The sequence below is a fragment of the Malania oleifera genome, chromosome 4 (genome assembly GCF_029873635.1).
Source record: "Malania oleifera isolate guangnan ecotype guangnan chromosome 4, ASM2987363v1, whole genome shotgun sequence".
Taxonomy (NCBI): Eukaryota; Viridiplantae; Streptophyta; class Magnoliopsida; order Santalales; family Ximeniaceae; genus Malania; species Malania oleifera.
The window spans coordinates 11,322,717-11,350,477 of record NC_080420.1 but is presented as its reverse complement, the minus strand read 5'-3'; the positions used below and the strand labels follow the sequence as shown (position 1 = coordinate 11,350,477).

General features: G+C 38.4%; 1 protein-coding gene across 2 annotated transcripts; it reads right to left on the bottom strand.

The window, feature by feature from the left end:
• Positions 1-422: 422 nt before the first annotated feature.
• On the bottom strand, positions 423-23,465 carry LOC131153231 (cysteine-rich receptor-like protein kinase 44). Of its 2 annotated transcripts, XM_058105403.1 has the most exons (8): positions 22,717-23,455; positions 22,558-22,617; positions 3,960-4,088; positions 3,607-3,728; positions 2,969-3,179; positions 1,410-1,647; positions 1,114-1,264; positions 423-1,019 (listed from the first exon to the last, which is right to left on the bottom strand). In XM_058105403.1, the coding sequence occupies exons 1-8, from the start codon at positions 23,390-23,392 to the stop codon at positions 675-677; spliced, it is 1,932 nt and encodes a 643-aa protein (XP_057961386.1). In that variant the 5' UTR covers positions 23,393-23,455; the 3' UTR covers positions 423-674. The 2 variants fall into 2 exon arrangements, with proteins under 2 accessions (XP_057961386.1, XP_057961385.1); XM_058105402.1 differs by having other exon boundaries at positions 22,558-23,465.
• Between the last annotated feature and the right edge of the window lie 4,296 nt (positions 23,466-27,761).

The window sequence follows — 27,761 nt, the reverse complement described above, 5'->3', positions numbered from 1 at the left end:
GGTCGTCCACTGCTATCTGTTGTAGAGAGACGGAAGAACCAAGATGACGATGAAGATCTGAGAGACTAAGATGTCGTCGAGAGCTGCTGCAGCTGCTATTCGCCAGAGAAGACGTCGTCAGGTGGTGACGGCTGTCGGGAAGCAGGGTCGTTCGCTGCTGTCTGCTGTAGAGAGACGAAAAGCTTGAGCAAACAAGCAGGAGACTGCAGCAAGGAAGGGCGGTGGGAGGCTAATGCATGGGAGGCTAATGCAGGCGTTCAGAAACGAGCGAGAGGCTACGACGAAGATTAGGGAAAAGAAAGAAAAAATTAGGTTTTGAACCTGGCTCTGATACCATGTTAAATTTGGAGAAAAGTTAATTTTTCTCTATTTGATTCACACATAATACAAGGATTACAAGGGTTTATATATACATGAGAGAATTGAAAGAAATGAAAAGTATATATTGCTCTAAATGGAAAGTGAATATTTCTCTAATAACATGTACTAAGTTCCATAATTTCATATTAGCTACAAATCAAAGTTTTCTGAGTCTGCTGCAACTATGGTAATGGTAATGGTGGTTTAAAGTGATGAAAATTGAAAACCCACCATTATATAGAGTGTTCTTGCTTGAAATTTAACTTGTTTTAGACAATGATTAATCCTAAAAGGAACTCTAATGCACTCAAATCTTAGCGAGGGTATGGCTCAGTAATTGAAGCCTCATTCACTGAAATACGTTTTGATGGATTTGTGGACTGATCAGAATCTGTAAACCTTGAATTCTGGCCTACCAAGGGCACTTCTGCTCCCACTCTATTATGCAGTAAGAATGCAGGTTTAGAAGGTGCTGGCAAACTCGTAGAGTGAGAATTGAGCATAAGGACAACAGAGGCCATGGTGGGTCTGCGGGCTGCATTCTCTTGTACACACAGTAACCCAATATGAATGCACCTCAGTACTTCACTCGTTGAGCCTTTAGGCATAGCTTTGTCCTCTATGTTTGAAAATGTCCCTTCTCTCCAATTTTTCCATACCTGAAAGAAGCCGAGGAATCCATTAAACAAAACAACTTTTTCCAACCCGTTTCTTAAGGAAATTGAAAATAAACCTGTAAACTTTCATACTTACATAGTTTAACATGTGCTCCACATGCTCAGAATTGTGAAAAGAACTGTTGTTCTTGCCACTTATAATCTCTAGAATTAAGACACCGAAACTGAAAACATCGGTCTTCATAGAGAATTGTCCGTATTTCAGATATTCTGGAGGCATATAACCACTGCATAGTGCCATTAATTAGAATGGTTTTGTTTTTTGAATCAATTGAGCACATGAAGATCTGATTAAAGACACATGGTTGCAGATATTTGTGTCTACAACTATGAGAAGAAGGATATATGATAGGTGCTAGTACTTGTACTTACAATGTCCCAGCAATTCTTTTAGTATTGCCTTTACTTACACCAACCAAAAACAGCCTTGCCATGCCAAAATCTGCAATTTTAGGGTTCATCCCTCCATCTAATAGCACATTGCCTGCTTTGAGATCATGGTGAATTATCCTGAGAGGAGAATCTTCATGAAGATAAAGAATTCCTTGAGCAATGCCACATATGATTGTGTAGCGTCTTTCCCAGTTCAACTGCCTACATTTGGCTGGATCTGCATATTTGTTCAGATAAATGATTTAACTTTGAACTCTTAATGAAGTGAATCATACTTTTGAGAACAATGGTTTTGCATTTTATGTGAAAAAAGTGTATTGGACCAACTGTGGTTGTGCTTATTTCTGGGCTGGGCTGGAGCTGTTTGTCTCTACGCAAGGTGTTTGATATTGCCGCTTAAAGTTGCATTTTTAAGTCTAGGTCTCTAGCGTTTTGAAGAAGTTCGAGATGGCTGGTTGGTGGTTATTATTAGTCTTCTTTAGCAAGATAAAAATCCCCCTGCTTTGGTTTGTTCAGAAATTGCTTCTGGCCTTTTTTTTGAAGGACCCATCCCGCCTCACAAGCAGAAAAGAAGTCGTAACTTGCGTATGTGTTAGTGTTTAACAATTGAACCAAAAAATTTAAGTTACGTCTACCTGTTCCCCCCTACACCAATGCGGATGCCTTTTCATGTGATTTCCCATTTATTGCACTAACTTGACTTTACCTTGTTGAGGTGTTTCTCCATTCCACTGCATACTTTAGTTCGCCTACCCCTTTCCTTCTCCCCATTTTGATAACATCCCAATCTAGCCTAGAGGTTGCTCGTTGCCGCATATTACATTACTGCCTAACACTGCCCCGATAGAAACGATACCAGTTTACTTGCCACTTCTTTGATTTCAGAGTCTCCTAGTCTTCTCAGTTTCCTGCTGGCCCTTTCATGAGCCAAAAATCTACTCAAAGGGATCCAGCTGTGATACCAACTGTGATGACCCATCCAGCCACAAAAACATTGAAATGAGTTGTAAATGGCTTACATGTATCCAACAATCAATTAAAATTTAAGCTCAAGTTATTTTAACTAACTCAAATTCAACCTTCCATATTCATGTCTAATTCAGTCTCACACATGCTTCACTATTTATTATCTTGACCATTCACCCTGTTAATTAAAGTGCTTCTCTCTTTGATTTACTGAGGTATCTAATTTTTCTTTGTTGCCAGACCACTAGTTTCCTTCCCCTTATTCCGATCATGTCTTAGATTAAGTACCACTACTCACTCACCTAGTAACCTGCCGAGGGTTCTAGAGCACTTCTCCGGTTCTAGGATCTCAAATTTTGTCTTTTTTGTGGGCCTCATGTTGTGCTTAATGTGTAGAGTGAGAAATTTAGGGATCTGAAAGACGGGGTTATTGTTTTTTTTCTGACGTGTTCGTGGGATGTAGGGCATGTTGATGCTGTTGCTTCTCATTCTTTAGTTGTTTTTCTGTACCATGATTTTTTCTTTGATCCAAATAGTAGTAATAACAATAAAGATGAGAAACAAAGCAATACCAAAAATAAAGTGATCAAGGCTTCCATTGGGCATGTACTCGTAAATAAGAAGCCTCTCTCTTCCTTCAAAGCAAAAACCTAGGAGCCTTACGAGATTCCTATGCTGTAGCCTAGCCAGTAGCACAACCTCATTCTTGAATTCTTGTTCACCTCGCGCAGAATGCTGAGCAAGCCTTTTAACAGCAATATCTTGTCCATTTGAAAGCTTGCCCTGGAAATCAATTTTCATTATAAAGTAAGAAAAGATATTTCATGCTAATTCTTTATGTTCCATCATGCACACACACACACACTTCCACACATGCCTTGCAGACAAATGCTCTGAATATGATAAAATTTAGAAGATCAATGCGGCATTTAGTTGTTCCGTAGAAGTTGAAAATGTGAAGATTTTGTTTAGACAATGCAGAATGAATCCATTTTTCATAATGGGGCATTTATATAAGTTTTACATTCTCCGTGGTTAGTTAATATAAAAGAATTATAAGTTTTTATTGATTAAATTTATGTTAGGTTTCTTTTTGGTCATTGTAGATGATGATTATCTTCACTTTGTCCAGATGGACTAATTTCATCTCTGCATGATCATAAATTGCCCATCTTTGTATTTTTAATAGTGGAAGAGAATGTTAGATTACCTTGTAGACTGAACCAAATCCACCTTGTCCAAGCTTATTAGCATCAGAAAAGTCATTTGTTGCAGTTCTTACTGTGCATAAGCTGAATTTCAAGGAATCCGAACTCTCCACTGCATCCTCATCTGTACAAAACTAAATACACGTCAAAGAGAATATGAATGAAGCTGAGTTCCAGAAGCAGTATTTCCATCAGAAGGAAAACCTCCTTAGGAAATTTGCTCCAACCTCCAAAACTGCATGGCTTCACCTCAACATATTGATAGTATAGGATGAGTTTACATGGATGCAGGAAGCCCATCCAATGAACAAATCTAAGTTTTTTACAACCTTCTTGTTTATTGCATTCAACTTACCTTCAACATTCTCCTTCGGCTTCCTCATTTGAAAAAGGGCAAAAGCTATTGAAGCTAGTGCAATAAGTCCAGATGCGATTGCTGTAGAAACAATAATAACGACAGTTCGAGATATGCTGCTTCCTTTGCCTGCATCAGCCAAAATGATTTCAAAGTACCATATGTTGAATCTGACTGAAGCTAAGGTCCATTGCCAAATGGTTTTTGGCCAATGGCTTAGTTTTATTCACTGGCTCCCTTAGGTGGACTTTCCTACTTGGATCGTTACATAGTATCAACGGAATTTCTAAATTTTGATTGGAATACCATACTCGCACTAATTGGTTATCATTTCTTTGGCTTTGTTTATCGCGTCAAAAGAATTTCCATTTTATTTTCTTTCTTTCTCAAATGTTACTAAGAAAGGAAATTTATTCAAATATAGTGAAAACTTAATAAAAATAAAAGGTTAATGTCATGCAAAATAAAAATATTTTTGATTGATTTACTGTGTATTTTAGTTCTTTCTGGTCTGTTTTAATAACCAAACTAGACAAGTTTGATACTTAATATTACTGTTTCTTTTCCTTTGTGTTTTCTAAGTTTCAAAGGACTAGCTCATCACACGTAAACAAGACCGGTGGGTAACATGACAACATCAAACTCACAAGCTAGTATAAGTTCAGATAGTAGAGCAAGCTTCCCAAGCAAGGACAGCAGGAAATGAGAAAGATGCATCTAAAGCAGTTTAGGAAGAGCCTTAGAGATTAGTCTTGTTGATTGTGTTGTGCTGGGCACCCCACTTGTGCCAAACACCAATATTACAACTAATGCTATTGAATATATAAGAAACTAAAGTAATGTAGAAACTAATAATAATAACAGTAAAAAAAACAAGTCAAGAAATTAACGAGGTTCGGTATTACCTACGTTCTCGGGCGCCGACGATCAATCCACTACTTCTTGACAAAGTACAACTTTGAGGTGTGTTTAACAAATGGAGAGTTGAGCTCTTTGTATAACTTAAACCTCAAGTCCAAAAAACACTTCCCACCAATGTGGGATAAACAAAGAAAAAAAATTCAAAATAACTTTTTATACCAATGTAAAACTATCCTTCCAATGTGGGACAAAAAACAACATATATCTACCTTGACGATAAATTCAACAAATTTTTCAGTGACCAACATTTTCTGGAGTTCCACATCATCAGCGCCTTCCAAAAATATTCAAACTTGTAGGATATTGATCAAGTCTAAACAATGTTTGAACTTGATTGTTGTCACAATCTTGGTCAGCATATCTGCGAGATTTTCAACTGTAGCAATCTTCTGAAGAAGTATCTTACCTCCATCAATAATATTCCGCATAAAATGAAACCGAACATCGATGTGCTTCGTTCGTGCATGATAGACTTGGTTTTTTGCCAAATGAATAGCACTCTGGCTATTACAAAACACAACAATGTGCTTCTGAACAACTCCGAAATTTTCAAGTAAACCCTGCAACCAAATAGTTTCCTTAACAGCCTTTGAAGCTGTCATATACTCTACTTCTGTTGTAGACAAGGCAATGGTAGGCTGTAAGGTAGACCTCCAACTCACTGGACTATTAGCAAATGTAAAAACATATCTAGTAGTTGATTGGCGTTTATTCAGATCACCTGTAAAATCAGAATCCACATATCCAACAACCCGTTGTTCAATAGTATTATTTTTCTCAAATACTATACCAACATCAATTGTATTCATAATATATCTCAAAATCCATTTCACAGCTTGCTAACGTCCTTTACCCAGATTATGCATATATCTGCTCACCATACTAACAGTTTGTGAAATATCAGGTCTAGTACAAACCATTGCATACATCAGACTACCAACAATACTTGTATAAGGAACTTGTGACATATACTTACGTTCCTCGTCAGATTTAGGAGAAAAAGCTGCACTAAGTTTGAAATAAGAAGCAAAAGGAGTGCTTACTGGTTTTGACTGCGCAGACATGCCAAAACTCTGTACTACCTTCTTCAAATACTGTTTTTGAGACAAACTAACTCTTCCGCTCATTCTGTCTCCGCAAATTTCCATGCCAAGTATCTTCTTTGCTCCACCAAGATCTTTCATCTCAAACTCTTGATTTAACTGACTTTTCAACTTGTAGATTTCTTCCCTGTTCTTTGAAGCTATCAACATATCATCAACATACAAGAGTAAATATATAAAAGATTCATTTTGTAGTCTGCGAAAATAAACACAATGATCATGTTTATTTCTGATGTACTTCTGACCCATTATAAACTGATGAAATCATTTGTACCACCGTCTTGGAGACTGTTTTAAACCATACAATAATTTACCCAGTTTACATACCCAATTTTCTTTTCTAGCAACCTAAAATCCATCTGGCTAAGTCATATAGACTTCCTCTTCCAAATCACCATGTAAAAATGCAGTTTTTACATCGAGCTGAACTAGTTCAAGATCAAATTGTGCCACCAAAATCAACAAAATTCGAATGGAAGAATGTTTAACAACTAGAGAAAATACCTCATCATAATCAATGCCTTCCTTCTGTGCGTAACCCTTATCTACCAATCTGGCTTTGAAGCGAGCATTATTAGCATCTGGAAATCCTTCTTTCTTTACATAAACCCATTTGCAACCAATTACTTTCTTACCCTTGGGTAGCTGGGCTAGCTCCCAAGTTTGATTCTGATGAAGAGACTGCATTTCTTCATCCATCGCTCTTTTCCACTTGTCTGATTTAGAGTTCCTCATTGCTTCTTTGAAAGTGTAAGGAACTTATCCTCCACAACTGGAAGTGCATAGGCCACCATATCAGTATACCGAGCAGGTTTTCGAATTTCTCGTCTTGGCCTTTGAGAAACAATTGATTCTTATTGCTGCGAAGATTCTCAAATTAAAATCTCCTCTTCTTGTACACTATTCCTCATGGTAACTGGAGAGTTACCTTGTGTAGTCTCATTTTTCACTGGGTTTCCCAAAATTGTCTCAACCTCCATTTGTTGTTGAGTACCACTAGTCTTTTCTTCAATTGGTGACTCCTTGCGTATTGTTTTCTTCATCATCGCAAGTTCATCAAAAGTCACATCCCTGCTTAAAATCATTTTTTTCGTCTCAAGACACCAAAGACGGTATCCTTTGACTCCTGCACTTATCCCCAAGAATATTACTTTCTTGACTCGTGGATCAAACTTAGATTCATTAACATGATAATAAACCATAGTACCAAATACATGTAAAGAATTATAATCACTAGCAGACTTTCCAGACCATACCTCATAGGGTGTTTTTCCCTTTATTGCAGATGATGGTACAGTTGATGAGATGACACACATATCTAACAGTTTCAACCCAAAACCTTTTGTCTAACCCAGCATTAGACAACATACATTAAACTTTCTCCAGCAAAGTCCGATTCATGTGCTCTACCACCCCATTCTGCTGTGGTGTATCTCTAACTATGAAGTATCGGGCAATACCTTCATCCTGACAAACCTTTATAAATGGGTCACTTTTGTATTCATCACCATTATCTATTCTAAACCATTTAATCTTTCTGCTAGTTTGAGTTTCAACTAATTTTTTCCACTTAAGGAAAATATCACACACTTCATTTTTATGCTTCAAACTCTTCTGAAAAAATCATCAAAAAAAGTGACAAAATAATGCATACCACCCAATGAAGCCGTTTTGTGGGCCCCCATACATTTGTATGGATATAGTCTAAAATAACTTCAGTTTGGTGGATTGCAGTGCCAAATTTCACTCTAGTCTGTTTTTCCAAAATACAATGCTCACAAAATTCAAGTTTGCACACCTTTGCACCCTTCAACAAACCTCACTTAGCTAATTGTTGCAAAATTTTTTCTCCTGCATGTGCTAATCGCATATGCCATAACCTAGTTGTATCTGAACCTGCATCTTTCTCAGAAAGAACAGCTACTGAGCCAATAACTGTACTACCTTGTAAATAATACAAGTTATTTTTCCTTATTCCTTTCATCACCACCAATGCACCTGATTTAATCTTTAAGGTTCCATCTTTCAATGTGATAGTGAACCTTTTAGATTCCAAGACACCCAATGAAATCAAGTTTTTCTTTAGGTTTGAAACATACCTAACGTTAGTCAATGTTTTAGTAGTTCCATCTTGATACTTCAACTGTATTGATCCTATTCCAGTTGTTTTATAGGTATTGTTATTTCCCATAAAAACAACCCTCTCATCAAATTCTTCAAAATTATAAAACTATTCCCTATTGGGACACATGTGATAGGAACAGCCAGAATCCAAAACCCACTCACCCAAATAATGTGACGAAGATGTTCCAACAAGAAAAAAATCTGACTTACTTCCATCATCATTGGCAATATTGACATTAGAATGTGCTTTACCCTTATTCTTCTGCTATAATTTAGGGCAATTTTTCTTCCAATGCCCTCTCTCACGACAAAAAGTGCATTCATCTTTAGCAGGTCTCCCATGAGATTTACTCCTCCCATGAGATTTACTCCTCTTTCCTAGCTTACGACTCTGAGAACGTCCCCTTATTGTTAGTACTTCTACTGTTTCCTTATGTACTCTCTGATCCTTCTTTCTGCATTCAAAGCTAATCAATGCAGTACAAACAACATTAAAAGTAACTTTATCTTTCCCATATAATAAAGTGGTGGACAGATGTTCATAATCATCAGGGAGAGAGTTCAGTAACAATATGACTTTATCCTCATCTTTCACCTTTTCATCCAAATTTAACAAATCGGCCAAAAATTTATTGAAAGCATTTATGTGGTCATTAATCAAAATTCCTGGTTGATATTGGAAGCAAAACAATTTCATTTTCAAATAGAGCCGATTTTCCATATTATTGGTCATAAATGTATCTTCCAATGTCTTCCACAATTTCTTTGCTGATGTCTCCCTCATAACACAATATTTCTGATTTTTAATGAGACATATACGATGGTACCACATGCCTGACAATTGATCTTTTCCCAATCTCTGTCATCCATATCTACTGGTTTATCATCCAAAGCAATAACCAATTCTTGCTGATATAGGATGTCCATCACCTCACATTGTCACATGCCAAAATTATTGGTACCATCAAATTTCTTCACCTCAAACCGAGCATTAGCTATTGTCTTTGACGATGATTTCGAAGCCGAAGGGGTTGGAGTTTGTGTGGATAGAGTTTCTTTTACCATTGCACTAGTTTCTGCCATTTTCTATATATTCAATAGCAACCAACAAAGCAAAAGATCTAGGATGAATAGTACGTACCAACTCTGTCTACTCTATTTTATCTTATGAAATTTCACTTTGACCAGGCTGATCTCCAAGGAGCGACTGAGCCACAATGGTCTATGAGCACTCGCTTAGACAAGGTCTTTCTTAGGCATCAAACGTGAAATCAAGGATCCTAACAGAGGAATACCTCCGTGTCCACACTATTCAACCTAACTATGATACCAATTGTAGTGTCAAACACCCCACTTGTGCCAAACACCAACACTACAACTAACGCTATTGAATATATAAGAAACTAAAGCAATGTAGAAACTAGTAATAAAAACAGTAAAAAGAACAAGACAAGAAATTAATGAGGTTCGGTATAGAATTACTTACGTCCTTGGGCGCCGACGATCAATCCACTACTTCTTGACAAAGTACAACTTTGAGGTGTGTTTAACGAATGGAGAGTTGAGCTATTTATGTAGCTTTAACTTCAAGTCCAAAAAACACTTCTCGCCAATGTGGGATAAATAAAGAAAAAAATTTAAAACAACTTTTTATACCAATGTAAACTATTCTACCAATGTGGGACAAAAAACAACAGATTGAATATAACAACTAGTTCCACATGTCATCGAAAATGAAGGTCACTTGTCTTCATGAATTCATTATTATTGGAACTGATATTTCGAGCCTATGATGATTTTTGAAAACCTCTCCAGTGTTCATGTCATCTGGATTGAATGTGTGTTGTTGGCTGACTCTGTTGAGGGTGAGCCTCGACGAGTGCCACGCGCCTCATTAACTGGGTTCAAATTGGCGGTCTGTGACAGTTGGTATCAAAGCATGGTTTGTGTGAGCCCGGTAGGTGTGAACATCCTGAGTTGTAAAATGAGAATTTAAAATTTTGCATAATAAAAAATTGTGGAAGCATGTAAGACAAGGGACGACTAAAGAGAAAGGCATGCCAATTGAGAGGAGGCAGCCAAAGAGAAAGTTGATTTTGAAAATAGAATTGTGGAACTTAAGTCATTCCATGTATAAGAATCCCTGTTATGGAGTAGTTGAAAGCCTCGAGAACAGGTTGAAATACATGGAGGGCATGATGCCATCTCCTATCTCGTGAAGGAGAAAGACAAACAAAGCTTGTGGTATTCGAAAGGAGGATTGAGCAGTCCGAAACTTATTGAGGGCGTGATGCCATCTATTATCCCAAAGGGTAGTGCTGATAGAACTTGAGGCCTCCCTAAGGGAAGCATACCAATAGAGCTTGAGGTTTGCCCGAGAATATTGAGCAATTGGAAGCCTTGAGTAGGCCGAAACACATCGTGTGTGTGATGTCATCCACCATCCTAAGGGGTAGTGCCAATAGAGATTGAGCCCTCCCTACAAGAAGTAGACCAATAGAGCTTGAGGTCTATCGAAGAGTATTGAGTTGTTGCCTTGAGTAGGTTGAATTACATTGCCAGCGTGATGCCAATCATGATCCCAAAGGGGTAGTGCCAATAAAGCTTGAGGTCTCCCTATGGGAAACAGACCAATAGAGCGTGAGGTCTGTTAGAGAATATTGTTCTATCAGAAGCCTTGAATAGGCTGAAAGACCGAGGTGAGATGCAATCAAGAATCCCATGGGTTTGTGCCAATAGAGCTTGAGGCCGCCCTATGGGAGTTAGTTGAGATCATTCTTATGTTGCGCATACAAAGAATGCAAAAGAGTCTATGACAATTTGTTGGGTAAGTGGGCAGAGGACTTCCAGTAAGACTATAAAGAGAAGGTAATGGTTCACACCAAAACACCCATGAAAGTAGGTAGGGTGTTATGCAAAATTGCAAAAGAGAAGGCAATGTGAATGCTGCACGCTCTCTAAGTCAACATGGCAGAGAAGGAGTAATGGTTCACACCAAGCGCCTAGGAAAGTAGATAGGGTGTCACACCAAGTGCTAAATGGTTGGCAAGGTAGATGATGCATGCTTATGTTGGTATGGCAGAGAAAGGATAATGGTTCCCGCCAAGTACTTAGGAAAGTAGGTAGGGTGACACGCCAAATGCATGCAAAGGGGTAGGCAGGGAGAACGCTGCACGTTCTGACCAAGTTATGATAGATAATTGCAAGCCTATGATGACTTGAACGATGCTACAATGAGAGTTTCGGTAGATTTCAATACCCAAAAGACAATCAACTGGAATAGATGAGTCATGTCCTATCGAAGCCTTTACAAAGTCAATAGTTTTAGGTACCTTACAGAGTAAATGAGTTGTATTTGTTAGCCTTAGTGGCTAAGGGTCCTCTTTCCAGCTTTTTTTTTTTTTTATGGCAACAACCCATTAGTGGTTCTTAAGTGTGCTAACACCTTTCTTCAGTCCAGTTCAAGTACACAGGACAGTTCCAAAGCGAGCATAAAGGGTTAAACATGCATCATACTGGCAAAGAGGAAATGACAATCAATAAAGCCCAACATATGACACATCCGGAACTCAACCACTCAACCGAAGCACTTATGGATCTTACACTGCGTACACAAGCTTTGGATTGTGTGTGTGTTTGTAGGAAAGATTAATTTTTGTAACTCCTTCGTGTATGGTACCATTCAAAAGTAACCAACAAGAGATGGACAAATTGCATATGCATTTAGTTCATGATAGGGTAAAACATTGAAACTGAGACCGCACATGCATACTGAGTTACCGTAGACTGCACAAGATGTATAAATGTTTTCAAAACATATTTTATCAAAACAAGACATCTTGTAAGATGGTAAAATTATTTCTAGCAAGTATGAACCTTGACTCAGTCGAAAAACACCCTTGGACTTGTTAGAATTCCATTTAAGGTTTCCTTTAATACACTAAATCAGGGTAGCTCATCGATGAGCCGATGAATACACACGAGAGAGTCGTCGACGTACACAGGGGAATCTTCTACGAGGAAATACAGAGAAGACCTTAAATTCAGAACAAGCTGTCTCGTTGACGAACACAGGGTCTCAACAACGAGGCCAAGCATGGGACCCGTAGACGAGTGTCGGCCTGCAGGCGACATTAAATGAATAGTAACGACTATTTTTTCAAAATTGTCTTTACTCCATTAATGCCAACGGCTCTCCAGCGAGCTGCTCGGTCCTTTGCCAATAAATGTGAGTCTTGTGAATTCATTCTAGAGTAGTCAAGCAATTTGGTTGTTGAGAACAATTATTGTGCATTCATACTAGGGTTTCACTTTGTGCTCTCTTGCCCTCTTGCTTTTTACTCTTATTTACACACCATTTGCAAAGAGGGAATAGTGTGAGGTTTATATTGGGATATTCAACTCAAAAAGGAAGCATTCTACATTGTATCTACTTGCTTTCAAATTCATTATATTGGAAGGTTCTTTGTGAGCCATTATAAGGTGACTCTAAGTGAGCACCATTATTAAAGCTCTTTGTGAGCAACTGGTTTGTAAAGGCTTCTCCGTTGGGAAGGAGGGTTACATAGTGGATTTGGGGAATCCTTGAGTTGGTCTCAAGGCGTGGACGTAGGCTTGGTGCCGAACCACGTTAACATCGCTGCGTTAAGCTTCTCTTATCCCTTCTCTCTTGTGTTGCACACTTTTTACTATTTGCTTTATATATATATATATATATATATATATATATATATATATATATATATAGTGTGATGTAATATCCTTACTCTTGCCAAGAAAGCTTTGTGATTGAAGAAAAAGTTGTATATCCGTGAAAGACGTCTATTCACCCCCCCTTTAGACGCATATTCGGACCAACAAGTGGTATTAGAGCGCCAATTGCTAGACGTTCGGAGTAATTTCTAGGCGCAAAGATCAAATGACGAATATGTTTGCCCAAGGTCAATCCGTGGACCGTCCTCCCAAGTTCTGCGGAATTAACTATCCAGCATGGAAAGATCGGATGTCAATCTTCATCCAAGCTTATGACTACCGAATGTGGAATGTCATCACCAAAGGAGACTACATTTTCAAGAATGAGGAAGGTGATGACATACCGATTGGGAAACTTCTCAAGGCTGATGCAAAGCTAGCACAACTAAATTCCAAGACAAAAAACTTTCTTTATTGTGTTGTAAACGATGAAGAATACAACCGAATCTGTGGATGCAACACGACGAAGGAGATGTGGGAGAAGCTTCAGGTACCGTATGAAGGAACAACTCAGGTAAAAAAATCAAAAATTTATATGTTAGTTTAAGAATACGAAATGTTTAAAATGGAAGAGGGTGAGTCAATTACTGCTATGTTTACTCGCTTTACACATATTACGAATGAATTGAAAGCCCTTCGTAGGGAATATTCTATGGAAGATAATGTGCAGAAAGTCCTTCGCTCTCTACCAAAATCTTGGCATGCAAAGTCCACTGCAATTGAGGAGGCAAAGGACCTATCAAAGATAACTCTCGACAAGCTAATTGGGTCTCTTATGACCTATGAGATCAAAAAGAAAAACACTACCACAGAAGTTGAGGCACTGAAAAAGGCAACCGGAATTGCCCTAAAAGTTGGAAAATAAAAGGAGCTCGTGGAAGAAGAAGAAAATGACGACGATGATGAAGTTGCTCTTCTCACAAGAAGATTCAAAAATTTCTTGATGAACAAACGAGGAGGCAAACAAAAGGAAAAAGGAAAATCAAGCATAAGGTGCTATAACTGCAAAAAGATTGGGCACCGTATGATTGACTGCCTACTCTTCAAAAACAAAGGCAACAATTAGTAAGGAGACAAAAATAAGTTTAAAGCCATGAACGCAATCGGATGGGATGAGCTAGATAGAACCTCAACTAATGAAGAAATCGAAGAAGTTGCAAACTTCTGCTTTATGGCGGATGAACACAATGAGGTAAATTCTAATGATGAATACCTTCCATCATATGAAGAATTAAAAGAAAACTGTAGGAAACTTTATATTGAATTGATAGCTACTATAAAGAAAAAAACAAGCTTTTAGAAGAAACTCATGCAAGATGTAAGCAAAAGCAAATTTGCTCATGTGATACTTTAAAAGAGGAAAATGCATCTCTCAATTTTGAAAATGAAAAACTTATTAAGAGGTGTAAAAATGACAAGGAGTCTTTTCAAAAAGAGGTTGGAAATATGAAAAACCAAATTTTGGAAATTCTTTAAGAAAGCAAAAATTTGAAAAAGAAGGTTGAAGATCAAAATAACATAATTTGAAAATTTACAAATGGAAAAGAGAATTTTGATAAGCTACCTAGAGTCCAAAGATTTGGAGTTTTCAAAGAAGGATTAGGGTATGGCTTATCATCATCCGAATCAATCAGTTTGCCAACCTTTTTGCTAAAAGAAGCTCTTTGTCAAAGAAAATCCCTACACCTAAACCAAACCCCTTACAATGCCAATAAATTTTGCTTATATTGCAAAAAAAAGGGTCATGTACGCTTTACTTGCCCCTTCAGAGGAAACAGAGGAAAAGCGATGAAGTTTAAATGAGTGATTAAGAACACTAATCCTGTAGGACTGAAAACAATATGGGTACCCAAACAAATCACTTAGTGCTGTGTGCAGGTATGATTGAAAACCAACTTCACAAGAAACAAATGGTTCCTTAATAGTGGCTGCTCAAGACACATGACGGGAGATGCAAGGAAATTCATCTCACTCACATACAAGAAGGAAGGATTGGTAACATTTGGAGACAATGCCAAAGGAAGAATCATCGGCAAAGGTAAAATAGGTAATTCATCCTTGACTATTGAAAATGTTGCTCTTGTAGATACACTTAAACATAACCTATTGAGTATTAGTCAGTTATGTGATAAAGAGTTAAATATTATATTCCAATCCATCCAATGCTTGATAAATGATTTGAATGGAAATACCATAATAGTAGGCAAATGTGAATCTAACATCTACACAATTGAGTTTGATAACATTAAAACTTGTGCTGTTAGGTGTTTGGCTACAACAAATGAAAATTATTGGTTATGGCATAGGAGACTAGGCCATGCTAGCATGGATTTATTGCATAGGCTATCATCTAAGGAACTAGTGAATGACTTACCAAAGGATAATTATGTAAAAGATAAAGTATGTGATGCATGCCAATATGGAAAACAAGCTAAATCATCTTTCAAAACCAAGAAAATGAGATCCACCACAAGACCATTAGAATTGATCCATCTTGATTTTTTTGGAAGAAATGATATTGCAAGTATTAGTGGAAAACTGAATGCTTTTGTGATAGTTTATGATTTCTCTAGGTTTTCATGGGTAATTTTTCTTGCAAACAAAAGTGATACTTGCAATGCCTTCATTTATTTTTGTGGAAAAATTCAAAATGAAAAAGGGATGTCTATTGTTCACATTAGGAGTGATAGGGAAGAGAATTTAGAAACAAAGAATTAGAAGACTTTTGTAACGAAAATGGCTATTCACACAACTTCTCCACACTAAAAACTCCATAACAAAATGGAGTAGTTGAAAGAAAGAACCGAACACTCCAAGAAATGGCTAGGACAATGCTTAATGAACATAATCTTCCAAAATATTTTTAGGCCGAAGCCGTTAGTATTGCCTGCTATGTTAGTAATCGTGGCATCATTAGATCCAAAATAGGCAAAACCCCATACAAAATATGGAAGGGTTGAAAACCAAATATCTCACACTTTAAGGTCTTTGGATGCAAATGTTTCATATTAAATGATAGAGATCAACTAACAAAATTTGATTCAAAATCTGATGAAGGAATCTTTATAGGGTATGCAATAAACAGCAAAGCTTATAGGGTGTTTAATAAAAGAACCCAAAATGTTCAAGAATCAACACACGTTGTTTTTGATGAAACTGACCCTTAAACACTCAAAACAACTATTGATATGGAAGAAGATGATCAATCCACCTTTATTAGAATTAAAAAGGAACTTGAGCAACTTAAGATAAATAATGATCAAGATAAAGAATGTCAAGACATAAAAAATGATCATCAAGAATCATCACCTTAAGAAAAGTCTAGGGAACCAGAAGAAGAAAATTACGAACTCCTTAGAGCTTGGAAATTTGTTAGGTTTCACCCAACTGATCTCATCATAGGTAGTCCATCCCAAGGAGTTAGCACTAGATCTCGCTTAAGGAGTGGATGCAATCATATAGTTTTCGTGTCCCATTTAGAACCAAAGAACTTTGAGGAAGCTGAAAATGATGAAAAGTGGATCAATCTCAAGCAAGAAGAACTAGACCAATTCGAAGGAAACAAAGTATGGGATTTAGTTCCTAAACCCAAAAACACTACAATAATAGGCACAAAATGGGTGTTTAGGAATAAGAAAGATGAATAGGGCAATATTGTAAGAAATAAAAATAGATTAGTGGCACAAGGGTATAACCAACAAAAGGGTATTGACTATGATGAAACTTATGCCCCTGTGGCAAGACTAGAAGCCAATAGGATGTTACTAGCCTTTGCCTGTTACAAAGACTTCAAACTATTTCAAATGGACGTAAAAAGTGCCTTTCTAAATGGATATATAAATGAAGAAGTCTATGTCAAGCAACCTCCAGGATTTGAGAGTCACACACATCCTGAATATGTATACAAACTCTCAAAAGCCCTTTACGGACTTAAGCAAGCACCAAGAGCTTAGTAAGAACGTTTAAGAAAATTTCTCTTAGAATATGGTTTCACAAGAGGAAAATTTGACACTACATTGTTCTTAAAACATAAAGAAAAGGATATGCTAGTCTTATAAATTTACGTAGATGATATCATTTTTGGTGCTACAAATGAGAATTCGTGTAAAGAATTTGCCCAAACCATGCAGAATACATTTGAAATGAGTATGATGGGTGAATTAACCTTCTTCCTAGGGTTGCAAATAAAACAAATGAAACATGTAATTTTTATTAATCAAGCAAAATATGTCAAGGACATGTTTAAGAAATTTGGTCTTGAAATGGGAAAATCTAAAGCAACCACTATGAGCACCACAATGAAACTTGACACTGATGAAAAAGGGAAGAATGTTGACCAAAAGCTTTACCGAGGGATGATTGGAAGTTTGTTGTATCTTACTTCTAGCAGACCTGATATCATGTTCAGTGTCTATTTATGTGCTAGATTCCAATCATGTTCCAAAGAGTCACATCTTCAAGCCGTCAAGAGAATTTTTAGGTACCTAGCAAGCACACATGACTTAGGAATCTTTTACCCTAAGAATGCTCCCTTTGATCTCACCTGCTACTTGGATGCCGACTATGGAGGGTGCAAAATCGATAGAAAAAGCACTAGTGGAACATGTCACTTCCTAGGACATTCGCTTGTCTCATGGTTTTGCAAAAAGCAAACTTCTGTTGCTCTCTCAACCACCGAGGCTGAATACATTGCAGCCGATAGCTGCTGTGCTCAAGCCTTATACATGAAGCAACAACTTGAGGATTTCAAAGTTTTGATTAAGGGTACTCCAATTCATTGTGATAATACTAGCACCATCAATATATTAAAAAACCCGCGCCTACACTTTAGGACCAAAAAGATCGAGACATGGCACCATTTTATTCGAGATCATGTTCAAAAAGGGGACATTGAATTAGTATACATAAATACAGAAAATCAACTAGCTGATATTTTAACAAAACCCTTAAATGAAGAAAGGTTCAATAAAATTCGACATGAATTAGGAATGTGCACTCCAATGAACCTATCGTAACATTCAGAGGGATATCTCGTTCCTAATTTGTTTTTGAAAGAATGAGTGAAAACTTTACTCGAATTTATGGCCGAACTTAACTCAAAAACTGAGGATTCTCTACACTTGTACGACACATCAGCATGTCCTCGTTGACGACGACATTCTACTCGTAGACGAGACATCACATGTCCTCGTCAATGACCACTCTACTCGTAGACGAGACCTTAGCATGTCCTCGTTGACGTCCAATTTACACTCATTGACGAGCGTCGGAAGGGCACTTTAAGAGTTAGAATGTTAACTATTCATCTATCATGCCCTAACCCTCGCCCTCACAATTTCTGCCTTCCTCTCACCCTCCAATTTCTTCTCGACCTCCTCCGTCTCTCCTTCTCCATTATCCCTCCTTCGTGCATCTCTTCCTCCACCTCCACCTTCACCTCCTCCTTCTGAAGCCTTGGTGGGTCCACCTTGAACACGTGCACCTCCGGCATCTCCCTCCACAGCTCTCCCGGCATGCCAACCCTCCACTCCTCCCCTCACTTCATGGCTCCACAATCAAAGAAGAGGGCCCTTATTGCCTCTCAGCCGGAGCAAGGAGAAGGCTCCTCAAATCCCTCTGCTGAGTAGTCACGTAAAGCTACAGCCGAAGCGGACCGCCGCTTTGTGTCATCGGAAGCCACCTACCGGTTCCACACCGACATATCCAAGAGACCTATTATTCATGGTAAATCGTTTCCCTTGAGTTTAATGAAGCAAACTTCCCCACCATACTCCCAAAAATTAAGACTTTTGGGTGGGACACATTGTTCTCTCTGCGTAAGCTAGTCTATCCCGTCCTTGTTCATGAATTTTATGCCAACTTCGTCCCATTAGCCTGAGGCTGCAACGCTTTTTCCACTATCCGAGGCAAGCTCATTCGCCTAACAGGTCAATTATTTTCCGATATCTTGTTCAGCAATTTTTATCTCGTACAAGGTCTCCCCAAAGCCATGTGGCCCACACATTATGCTTGGTTCCATCCCCACGAGGCTTTAAAGCTAGTCAAGGGTAATCCTCAGATTTCCAAAGTAGCCAAACCAAAATGTAAGGATCTCACGATCGAATTTCGAGTCCTTCACCACATGATCACATACAACCTCTCGCCTCGAACAGGTGGGCGTGATTGGGTCACCGTGGGTGACATTTTTTCTATTTTTAGCTTCTGGCATGGACGGGGGATTTATTTTTTGTCTATCATTATTTAGAATATGGAGGATTGTGTCAAACGGCAAGGAGGATGCTTGCCCTATGGTTGACTTCTTACTCGCATTCTTGAGCACTTTGGTTTAGTTGGCGCTGGCTTGCCCTCTATGGTCCCCTCTTGGGATGATGTTTATTCTGAAATAACTCTCCATCACATGCGCTTTGAAAAACACGAGGAAACGAACGGTTAGGTCAAAGCCAGAGCACTAGGGAGGGCCCCAGTCGATGAAGTTGAAGCCGCTATGGGTGAGGCTGCGGCACTTGAGGCACCACTAGTTGATCCCATTATCGAGCGTCTTGATAATCTCTAGTTTGCCATGGCACAATCTGATTAGCGCAATTGTGCCCGCTTTGACTCGATCGATGCATCCCTGGCACTCCAAGAAATTCAAAACAATGCTTGTTTTTCCGCCTTTGATGCCAGATTCGACTCTCTCGATAACTCCCTAGCCGCTCTCCTCCCCAAGCTCGATCGTCCACCCGAATAGCTTTAGGGTTGACACCCCCTATTTTTTGATAATGGCAAAGGGGGAGAAAATGACATATGTTGATAATCTAAGTTGATAGGTTGACATTTCTAATGTAGGTTGACACTTTCTAATGATTCCTTTTGTGGTGAAGATATTAATGACCTTGCATCACTTTTGTTGTTTTGATGCAAATTGAGGTACATCTACTATGTTTCCTAACACTATAATCACTTTGAACTCATGAATGGACTGATGTTATAACTGGAATGCTTGTTTGTACTAAGACACTTGTGTTGAATGGAAAACACTGAGTTGGTTGTGTTGAATGGTAATATTGAACTACTTGTGTAATATATTAGATTGATGCAGGTTTAAAAACATGGAAAACTGCTTAAGTTATAGATGGCATACTACCAAAATTTTCATTTGAACCTTATTTCCAAAACTAAGATGATTATCACATAATGCACACATTAAGGGGGAGGAATTGTTAAAAGTTTTAACAAATGTGCATAGTTTAAGGGGGAGCATTTTCTAAGAAAATTATATTATCAAAAAGAACACAATGGATTGCGATCATCAAAAAGGGGGAGAATGTTAGCCCTAGTGGCTAAGGGTCCGCTTTCCAGCTTGTTTTGATGACAACAACCCATTAGTGGTTCTTAAGTGTGCTAACACCTTTCTCCAGTCCAATTTAGATACGCAGGACAGTTCCAAAGTGTGCATAAAGGGTCAAACATGCATCATACCAGCAAAGAGGAAATGACAATCAGTATGACACATCCGGAACTTAACCACTCAACCGAAGCACTTATGGATCTTACACTGCGTACACAAGCTTTGGGTTGAGTGTGTGCTTGTAGGAAAGATTGATTTTTGTAACTCCTTTGTGTATGGTACTGTTCAAAAGTAACCAGCAAGAGATGGACAAACTGCATATTCATTCAGTTCATGATGGGGTAAAACAATGACACTGAGACCGCACATGTATACTGAGTCACTGTAGACTGCACAAGTTGTTTAAATGTTTTCAAAACATATTTTATCAAAACAAGACATCTTGTGAGATGATAAAATTATTTCTAGCAAGTATGAACCTTGACTCAGTCGAAAAATACTCTTGGACTCGTTAGAATTCCATTTAGGGTCTCCTTTAATACACTAAAACAGGGTAGCTCTTCGACCAGCACAAGGCCCCATTGACGAATAGACACAAGAGACTCGTCAACGTACACAGGGTAATCATTAACGAGGAAATACCAAGAATACCTTAAATTCAGAACAAGTTGTCTCATCGACGAACACAGGGTCTTGACGATGAGGCCAAGCATGGGACCTGTCGATGAGTAGTGACCTCGTCGATGAGTGTCGGGCTACAAGAAGCATTAAATGAACAGTAACGACTATTTTTTGAAACTTGTCTTTACTCCATTAATGCCAACGGCTCTCCAGTGAACTGCTCGGTCCTTTGCCAATAAATGTGAGTCTTGTGAATTCATTCTAGAGTAGTTAAGCAATTTGGTTGTTGAGACCAATTATTGTGCATTCATACTAGGGTTTCACTTTGTGCTCTCTTGCCCTTTTGCTATTTACTCTTGTTTACACACCATTTACAAAGAAGGAATAATGTGAGGTTTATATTGGGATATTCAGATCAAAAGGGAGCATTTTGCATTGTATCTACTTGCTTTCAAATTCATTGTATTGAAAGGTTTTTTGTGAGCTATTATAAGGTGACTCTAGGTGAGCACCATTGTTGAAACTCTTTGTGAGCAGATGGTTTGTAAAGGCTTCTCTGCCGAGAAGGAGGATTACATAATGGATTTGGGGAATCCTTAAGTTGGTCTCAAGGAGTGGACGTAGGCTCGGTGCTACCACGTTAACATCGCTGCATTAAACTTCTCTTATCCCTTCTCTCGTGTGTTGCTCACTTTTTGCTATTTTCTTTATATATATACTGTGATATAATACTCTTACTCTTGCCAAGAAAACTTTGTGATTGTAGAAAAAGTTGTATATCCACGAAAGACGTCTATTCACCCCCCTCTAGACGCATATCCGGACCAACAGTATTCCTTTTCACCTCTTTGCAAGTTAGTAGTTGTACCTATTTCACACAATCGATGAATCTTATCCTTTTTTAGTTCTTTACTAGTCAGTTGTAGTAGTTACTTCGCACAGTGGGTTGAGTTGTATTCCTTTTCAGTTCTTTACAAGTCAATGGTTGTATTTCTTTCATACCGTGGATGAGTCACGTAGAGTATAACCTGGTAGACATGTAGTCAATGACGAAAATCACAAACAGTAAGAGTATGAAGTCTTCTTACAAATACATCGACGATATCATCGATAGAGTGGGTGGGGGAGAATGTTAGGGGTTGACAGTGTGACCTCCGTTAAATGGAGAGGAGAGATGTTTTCACTTGCCCTCACTAGGGATTTTTATACTGGATGTTGAATAATTCGGATGATAACTTGTGTGGTTGTCTTGTTGATTAAATATAACAACTAGTTCCACATGTTATTGAGTATGAAGGCTGTTTGTCTTCATGAATTCATTATTGTTGGGACTGATATTTCATCTCTATGATGGCTTTTAAAAACCTCTCGAGTGTTCATGTCAACTAGATTGAATGTGTGTTGTTGGTTGACTCTGTCGAGGGCGAGCCTCGACGAGTACCATGCGGCCCTTTAATTGGGTTAAAATTAGCGGTTTGTGACACAGTGCCTAATATAGTCATATTTTTCATTAGAGCCAATTTCAACGCATCTTGTTGGGTCCGCATTCCTACCTAGGCTAAAGGTGGGCTAATCTTCATGAATCAAAAGTTGGATTTAATCTTAATTTAGCAAGAAAACACATAAAAGCTGAGATTACTTAACAATAGATTTTCAAAAAAGAGTTTTTTTGTCCGTAACACAATAAATTTTTAAAAAAGGTAAAAGTTTGTCAAACAAAGAAAAGAAGAAATCATTTTGGGCGTACCATTGGTAGTAACTGTGCTGTTCGTTGATGGCGGCGGCGGAAGAAATCTGGCGGGAGGCGCTGGAGGAGAGGGCGGCGGAGTAATGCTGCTGTCAGTAGAATTATAGAAAGGGTACAGATCAAATCTAAACACACAACTTGGTTGGAGAACAACCCCACCTATGTTACTCCGGCAACATCCTCTGTAATAAATCACCGCCTGCCGCAGACAATCGCTGCAATCCATCTGTAATAAATCCGGAGTGCACTGCATCAGCGCATAAATCCTCTCAAAAAAATCTGAGACCTTCGCCTCCCCAGTTGCGAATTTCAGCTCTTTTGAACCCATCGAGGCCCCAATCACTAAACTATCCGTCAAATTATCCCAAATCTCATGAAACTTATCTTCCGATCCAGTCGGGATATTCCCCACATTGTAAAACGCGCGAGTGGGAGTCGTCGCTACCGATCCAAAAATTTTACCGTCCGAGCCGCGCACGACGCATAGAGGACCCTCCCCTGACCATGTGATTGCTTCCTTCTGGTTGGTACAATTGTTTATGATGATTTGGCTCGCGACGTTGACGCAATTCCTACAGTCTTCGGAGGAAATGTCTCCTCTGCAGAGCGCCAGAGCGTAGGTCTTGTCGGGGTCTTGGCCGGCGTCGGCGCTGTAAAAGCCGCCGGCATTGGCGACGTTGTGGGAGAGAGAAGAGAGGAGGAGGTTGCGGTTCTTGCCGTAGGTGCTGTTGGTGGTGAAGTTGCCCGTGGTGTAGCATATCAACTGGGCGGTGGCCAGACTGATAAGCCATAGAAGCGAAACATGAAATAGAACAAATGAAGTGAAAGAACTCATTGCAGATTGGGTAAGAAGTTTCAGTTCATGTAATCATGTTTATGTCTGAATCTGACCCAAATAGTTAAAGGTCTCGTATCACAAATTCCCAACCCTTTTTGCCTTTGAAGTTTGGTCGAGTCCACGGCCAGTGTGAACTGCTTCCTCTCTTCCGCGTTTCTTGGTTGACACAGACACAGAGTGGACTTTTACGCAAAATATTAATTGTTCATGGGAATAGTTGGGCGAAAGAGACGAAACGCGAAATTGGAAGGTGAATTTCCATTGCGTGCCAAATGCTCTGGTCAATTTGCATTAAAAAAAAAAAAAAAAAAAAAACTCTCTACATATGGTTAATGGATTCTTCACGTGGGGAAATTATAACAGAAGCGGTCCGGCCACGTGTACCTGCGCCTACCTTTTAAAATATGGTTAATGGATTCTTTCCCCTCTCTCTGTTCTTTGCCCAAGATCTAGAAAATTGGAGAAGATGAAAATTTGGGTGCCATCGTGTGTGAAAATACCAAGAAGTAAAAGGATGTGGGTGAAAATACCCTTCACCTCGTTTCATCCCCTTCTCCATCATTCCACAGTTCCATTCATTTTTTGAAGAAATTAATTAAACAAAAGCAGAAATGGAGACACGCAGAAAATTTTTGAATTTGTCATTTTTGTACTAAAAAGTGTTATATAGTATTTTTGCCTACCCCTACCCCAACTTAAAACTTCAGTGTTCTCGGTGAAGGGTAAAAAGAAAGAATGTGGAATGCATGGGAGAGGAAAAACAATGCATGATGTAGTGAAGTCGAACAATGTACTAGCAAAAAACACAAAATCCAGAAATAACATGCAATAATATAGTGTAGCACAAAAGATGATTCCAAAAATACCATGTAAAATTGCAAAATGACATTACACAGTATGTGACGTCATTACAAGCATTGGGAATGCTAAATAAAATGCAATAATATACTGTAGCACAAAAGATGATTCCAAAAATATCATGTAAAATTGCAAAATGACATTACATAGTATGTGACGTCATTACAAGCATTGGGAATGCCACAAAATTCATGGTGAAAGAATAGAAAAGAAAGGAATAGAATGTAACGCCCTGAACCTGAGAGTGGGGTTCAGGGTGTTATGTGTTCTATGCACAGATATTTGATACCATAAAAATCATCAAGTAGTAGAAATAATTAAACATCTTCATATAATATACTAGGGCACTATATTTCATAACCCAAAATGAATTTTCATTCGTCCATATTACATCACTAGAGAAACATAAAAACATAAATAGTAATAGGTCAGTATCTTACAGACACACACACAAAACTAACTATCAAACCCTGCCCCGGAGTTCGCTCACGATCGCTTGAAGGTCTTGAAAAATGAGTTGTATATTGGGAGTGAGACAATTCTCAGTAAGACGAAATGAATTATTATCAGTGTGCGGAAACATGGGTTTTAGTATACAAAAAATATAATCATTTAATAATCAACCATGATTGAAAGACACTTATAAAACTGCACTTACACATACATTATCAACCAAGCCATTAAAAACTGCAAACATGTTCACCATAAAACTTCTTAAGTATCACGCATTCAATTCCCATTCACGCACTCACACCCATAAATGAAAATGCACATTTACTTCACTTCCCAATACTTTCTTACTTTTCGGGATTCCCTACCCATTGTTCCCACTTCATACTTCACACAGTTAGAACTCACACGACCTGTTCAGAGTAAATCGGTAAAATGAACTCATCATCCCATTGCCAATGTTTTACCCCCTTTATATAAATAACCATATAACGACCTCCACATATCATTGTCAACGTTATATTACGATTAATATCAAGTATAATATAACGACCTCCTCATATCACTACCAACATTATATCGCAATTTACATGAACAACAATACAATACCATAATATATCAGTTAAATGCACCACTACAATCACAACTAGTTTATTTATGAAAAGTTAATCTCATGCCACACGAGCTAAGTATTAATCATACTGAAATAAACCATATATATATATATATATATATATATATCATTATGTACTAGATTACATTATTCCTGAAAATAAGGATATGACCATCTCCACAGTTTGTAAAACCAAAGAACTTATATTTAAAAGAAAATTGAGACGGTCAATCCTACTCACTTTGATCCTTTGTAAAATATGTAATACGATTCAAAACTAAGATTTTCAACCGATCAAAATGTTCAAAAAATCCGTTACTTTAATCCTACAGTCTTATACTTTAATTTAATCGGTCGATTTTAGAAATACAATTGCTAACCTAAACTTAGGCTTAAATTCTCCTTTTCAAACGGTTGGATTTTGAAACATAAGCTGAAATCATATACTTATATACTTGTTCTCCATTTAAATTGGTAAAATCTACAAAAGAACTAACATAATTTATTCCCCTTACCTGTTTCCTTGAAAATGGCCCGAAACGAACGAAAAAACTAAAACCCTAGCTTTCTGAACCTGTTGAAGAATGGAGACTGATAAGCCAAGAGAAGAGAGACACAATCGGAGAGCACGAGAGACCTTGAGGTGAGCGAGAGAGAGAGAGAGAGAGAGACGTGAGAGAGAGAAAGAGAGAGAAAACCAAAACCCTAGTTCTTGAGAGAGAGAAGAATGAAATTTTCTAAGAAAAATTACCTAGGTTCTACTTATAGAGGTACTGTCCCACACGAAACCGTCAACGGAAAACTTGAGCTGGAATTCCCAAGAGCCATTCTAGAGGAAACTGTCAACAGTTTCGTTTGGGGTTCCGCAAACCGTCAATGGTTTTGTCCTGCCCTTGTCTGATTCCTTCATTTTCTTTTCCTTTCTCTTTCTTTTATTTATTCATCCCATTTTCTTGGTCAGGTCACTGCAATCTCCCCTCCTTAAAAGAATTTCGTCCTTGAAATTCACTAATTAATCATTTTACATAACTCTAAAATTTTCTAATCATCCTCATACCACAAACTTCAATATACTCCACAGATATGCATAAATGCGTTACTTAGAATCACATCATGCATAGGCTCATGGATACCAATATAACTATTATATCTTTCATAACTCATAGATATCAATATAAATAGCAGTATGTTTATCCATGCGATTCATTAATAGCATGCATGGTCAGGAATTAATCTCATATTAAAATTCATGTTTATGCTCAATAATCTCATGCTCAAATTTTCAATATAGTGAACCATAAATTATCAATATAAGCCAAGTCGAGTCAAGTCATACACATGTAACATATAACATATTGTCATGCCCCGAACCCAGAAATGGGACCCAGGGGTGAAAATTGTAACCTAACCTGTCCATGTATCATATAAATCATCACAGATACAGTATACTGGATGAGGGTCCGACCCTGTGGGATTCCCAAGCACCCTAAACACATCCAATCATAATCATATACGCAGCGGAAAAAGTCATTCAATATCAACATATGCAGTACCATACTAGAGTCTATACAAGAGCAGAACATGGCTCTAACAAAACGTACAAACTGGGTGCCCAAATACAACTCAAAATGGCAACCCAACAAAACTACAGTCTTAGCACTTACCCAAGCGCTAACGCAATACACCGGCCACTACCCTCCCTACACCAGGACGCTAGTTCTGGTTACTCAAAGGACATGTAAAAATGTACGTAGAGTAGGGGTGAGACACCTCTCAATAAGGAAGAACGTAGGTTATATCGGTGTGTGGCATTTGAGTGTTATCATGACACAACATACAAGCAGTTGAATGCAATCCAGTATTAATTTACACAGTGCACACACGCACGCACACGACGGCCATTTATACGCAGCCCCGTAACAATACACACACATGATCAATAACCTGGTGTCATCACACTCATAAGCCCGAAGCCGGTTTGGCATTCCGGCGTTGGCTCGTAGCCAACCCGCGAAGCACGGTGCCACCGGCACATGGCTAGTCCTCGATTCCCATGGCATCGTACTGGCACTAACTGGTGGATCCACACCCTTCAGTCTGATCTACCGGAATAGGCTCATACCCTCGGATATAGAGCCGGCCACTCTTGCCAACGTGACTAGCGATACACACGCCCTCGGATATAGAGTCGGCCACTCTTAATACCCAGAACAATTTCGGAACCGTGTTCATATTAGCACTTTAACATATCACACACACATGCATGCTCATATAACCAAACAAACCACACTCATTTGGTAATCTAAATCATGGTTTTCCAAAAAAATACAGTTTAAACAAAGTCAAGGCACGGTCATCCCAATATCACAGTATAAATCACACATATACTCGATTTTCAACAAAACCCAGGATTCAGCCCATCGCCCCCTTTTTCCCAAAACTGTA